The following is a 4,548-nucleotide window of genomic DNA, read 5'->3' on the forward strand; positions in this document are numbered from 1 at the left end:
TCCGGCTTGACGGGGCAGAGCGCCGGCGATCCGGAGGAAAGGGAGCCCGACGACGAGGAGGTCGCTGTCTTCATTCGCCGCGGTGGCAAGAGAAGGATGGGAGTGCCGGGTACTCCAAGCGCGGCGTGTTGCCGGCCTCGATGTGCGCATAGAGGGAGCGGGTGGGACGCGCGTCGGCATGCCTTCACTGCACCGCCCGTGGGATCAATGGAAGGCTGACCGGCGTGGTAGCGCGACAGCCTTCGCATTGATTCCCGCGGGAACCGAGGCAATGAGGACGACGAAGGCATGTCGCTGACTCGGCGGTCCCACTTGTTTTCCCGCCAACAGCCGTTTCGGGGTGCCGGGTTCGGCCTGGGTCCGCCGGCGCCAAATTCGGCCCTAAACGACGAAAAGTGGGCTTCTGGGGGGCGACTGAGCCGATTTTTCAGCGCCGGCGATAAAAAAGGGCCTTGGGGGCTTTTTTAGAAAAGGAGGAGGACCCCCGGCCTCTGCATCTGGATGATGCATGCAGCCACTTTATTAATTGTTCACACAAGACCGTACAAAGTCATACAACAATAAGACTAAAGCCACCATCTAGGCAACATCTGTCGCTACTCCTAACCAGTTGATGAAGGGGCGCTAATAGTCTGGGCCTAATACCAAACAGACCCCGCATCCAAACCTAACATCTAAGACCTGAGGTCCCAACCAGGACGCCTGCCGGGTATGGGGCACCCACCAGTCCGGCGCACTCCTCAACTAGGATACCTGCCAAGTATGAGGCCGCCGTAGCCACTTGCCACCAGTCCATTTTCAGTGTTGTACTGCTGCATCAACCTTGCCCGGTCTCGCTGCCGTGGACGCCACCATGGCGCCAGACGGCTCCACCGCCCTGCGCTCGTCCATCCAGCCGCATCCGTCGTCGATATGCAGCTGCACCATGCCGCCAATACTCGTCGTCATCGACGCGGTAGATACAACGCTGCTCCTCCTGCCAACCTTCACACCGTCGCCGCTGTTGGAGCTACGCGGAGTCCACCACCCCTAGCACCTCTCCCCGAACAACTGAGCCTCCCAAGACGGCGCGTCCATGGAGGTTACGACGTGCAAGATGCCGCCGCCGCCCAATCCAATCTGAATTTAGGACTTTCGTCTGGGAGGTATTCGGAGGTGGATAGGAGGGACCTCGACTTCGCCTCCAGGAAGGGTAACGACGTTTGAGGGACGTCGCCGATGCCGGGCCGGTCCAGCCGACCAAAGTTTCCTCCGGTCCCCATCCTATACCACCAACCCTTCGTCTGCTCCGGATCCGACAGCGAGCCAAGAACCGAAACCTACATAGATGAGATTGCCATTGGGTCGAGAAGACATCCGTAGTAGATATCCAGGCATCGAATCAGACGATCCGACGCAGCCAGCAGCGAAGACCACCACCCCGCGCCGGCCGACCGTGTCCAGCATCAGATCAAGATCCGATCTGAACCCAGCAACCTCCTGCCGCGTAGCCATCACCACACCGCGCGATGGGATCTCGCCGCCGCCGCCGCACCGCGGACAGCGTCGACAAAGGTAGCCCAGCCGCCGCGCCGCCGGACCGCACGCAAACCCAGCGGCTCCTCGTAGTCCAACCGTCCTGCGTCGGTGGATATGCTTGAAGGGGAAGAAGTCCCGCCGCCGCACTGCCGGCTAGGCTTTGCCTGGTGGCGCTGCGGACGGCGGCGAGGAGGGTGGGAGGCGGGAGGGCTCGAAGGGAAGTGGGACTAGGGTTTCCCCCCGGGTCGCCCACGGGAGCCGCCTTGGGTGGTTTGTTGGGGGCGCTGCTGGAGATGCTCTAATATATCGGACGAGGCTGTGATCTGATTTGCGCTTTTGTAGGTTGAAGCCCTGATCGTATTGATCCCCGGTCATCAATTCATCATCATCTGAATTCTGAACAACCTTTCTGCCAGGATCACCAAATTGACGCAGTTACCGCTAACTGCATGCCGACCGATGCCACATGCTTAATCCAGTAAGCAAACAAATCATGAACTGGACGGAACATGCAATCGGAATATAAACACATTTGAAGCTATCACGGATGCATATGCATACGATCGAGTCCAAATCAAAAGAGGCAATCATCCCTGACGCGCCAGCTCGGAACCACATGCACGGCCCCATCTCATCTCACACCGCTTTCCCATTGGAGGCGAGCAATCTGATACACAATCTCCATCTATAAATACCATTCGCCATGCACACACCCACTCACACACAGAGCAAGCGCACATCACAAGCACAAGCAGCTCGATCGCACTAGCTTTGCTGCACGACCTGCTCCGTCACAAATGGCCATGGCACCGAGAGCGTTGCTCCTCCTGGCCGTTGGGCTCATGGTCGTGGCCTCGGCGAGCGCCCACGGCGGCTACGGGTCGTGCCCCAGGGACGGGCTGAAGGTGAAGGCGTGCGTGAACGTGCTGGGCCTGCTCAAGGTCAATGTCAACCAGCCGCGCGACGAGCACTGCTGCTCGCTCCTCGACGGGCTCGTCGGTCTGGACGCGGCGCTCTGCCTCTGCACAAATCTCCATGCCAATGTGCTCGGCCTCAACCTCAACCTCCCCGTCGACCTACGCCTCATTCTCAACAACTGCGGCAAGGTCTGCCCCACCGATTTCCAGTGCCCACACCACTAGATCGAGTAGCTTGATGTTGTCATGCCTGGATTTGTAAGCACTGTTTGTTTATTTGTTGGTACAATGTTGTATTCTTTTGTTTCCCATGATTTTTTTTTGCGGGAATTTCCCATGATTATTTTGGTTTAATGTTCATCGAATAAAATCAAAAGGTAATTTGTATCGCGGAGTCGAGCTTTTGGCACTTTGATATCGCCATTGTTAATTACCTGATCAATACTCATGCGTGCGTCAACTAAATGAACGGCCCAACCTGAAAAGTGAAAACACTCACGGTACATTTTCTTGCGATCATGTATGAACCACCAAAGGATATTATATTCGTATCTGGATAATACTCTAATGTTTCTAAGCAACATGAGATCGTGGACTGTTCTACAAGGGTATACGGTGGGATATATAAATGCATAAAAGCTTGGCCCTTGTGGACTTTTCTCGGGAAAAAGAAGATATGCTAATGCGGAGGAAATTGCACAAACCACCAACTGTTGGGGTTAACCTTGCATAAAACATCATACTATTCAGGTTTGCTGCAAAAAACACACCATCTATTAGTATAATCCGTTGCAGTTTGCTCTAATCCACCGTTTAATTCCGTTGACATGATTCGATGGGTGAGTCCCGCTTGTAAGTGTATATGTGGCAAAAAAAATAGGCCACACCGGTCAGCTTACTAAAGCGGCCAATATCACCCGAATCAGTGGTCAAAATTAACCAAAAATTTAGATCAGTACTAATTACATATATGACTTATTGGATTTCTTTGTATTTTCTTGAAAACATGGAACTTCAAATAATTTCATTGTATGAACCAACTAAACTACCAATTCCTCTCAAACATGTGACCTCCTTAAGGTAAAAATATTCTATTACCGGGATACATATATAATTTACTATGGTTTTTTTAGATTTTTGTATAACATTGAATTTTGATACAAAAGTTTGAATGTTGGTCAGTTGATGTGGTCAGCGGAGGAAAACCCAGCTACATGTGCGGAAACATAAACAACAAATTGAACCCTAGTCATGCCTCTGCAACTAGCTCATGTACTGATGATGATCTTGCTCTCTTGATCATGAGCATTGTTATAGTAACAAAGATGTTATCAATAATGAGAACATATTGTTATTCAACAATGGTGTTGGATAGACCCAACTTATGAATTACTGAGAGATCATATCGTTATTATGTTGTCGGTATTTTCATATAAAGTGTTAACGTTTACTTAGTTCCTTAGACCATGAGAATATTGCAGGGCAACATACCGAATGGTTACTTTGGGGTTACCGAGCGTCACTCTGTAACTGGGTGACAATAAAAGTATCTTACGGGTATACCAAAACCATATGTCCCGGTATCGATTGTTCAAGACTGAGGTTTGCTCCTCTGGTGATGGAGAGATACTCTTTGGGCCCACTCGGTGTTGCGTTCATTATTGTCTGGCCAGACACATGTTATGTATATCACAGGGATACTGAAATACGGATACGAGTAAAGAGAACAAAAACGGATCACGAGGATAACATGTATAGTGATCAAGGAGTTGATCACGGGGATACCGAAATATCTAGCCTCGGGTTTTGTAACGTATTGCGAAGCAAAGAGAATGATATTCGGGAATTAAATGTCCGCTTGAGATCTTCGTGAAAGTTAGCAATGGTGTCCAGATCTTGCTGTCAACTATTGACCGGGAAGTGTTCCGGGTCATGCCCACTTATTTTCGAATGTGTAGGGTCACACACTTAATGACTACTACCTCTGTAATAAATATATGATGTTTTTGCAGTTGAGGAAAATCGTCTTATATTTAGTTACAGAGGTAGTAGTAATTATAATAAACTAGAGCAACGGGAGAATGTGTGTCGAAAGTATTTCGGATGTATCCAG

The 4,548-nt window shown here is 50.6% G+C and overlaps 1 protein-coding gene across 1 annotated transcript; it reads left to right on the plus strand.

Annotated features, from left to right (window-relative positions):
- Window positions 1–2,225: 2,225 nt before the first annotated feature.
- Window positions 2,226–2,850, plus strand: LOC123168803 (cortical cell-delineating protein). The gene has a single exon (XM_044586672.1). The coding sequence runs from the start codon at window positions 2,316–2,318 to the stop codon at window positions 2,658–2,660; it is 345 nt and encodes a 114-aa protein (XP_044442607.1). The 5' UTR covers window positions 2,226–2,315; the 3' UTR covers window positions 2,661–2,850.
- Window positions 2,851–4,548: the final 1,698 nt, after the last annotated feature.

Source organism: Triticum aestivum, chromosome 1D (assembly GCF_018294505.1).
Source record: "Triticum aestivum cultivar Chinese Spring chromosome 1D, IWGSC CS RefSeq v2.1, whole genome shotgun sequence".
In the NCBI taxonomy this organism is placed as follows: domain Eukaryota; kingdom Viridiplantae; phylum Streptophyta; class Magnoliopsida; order Poales; family Poaceae; genus Triticum; species Triticum aestivum.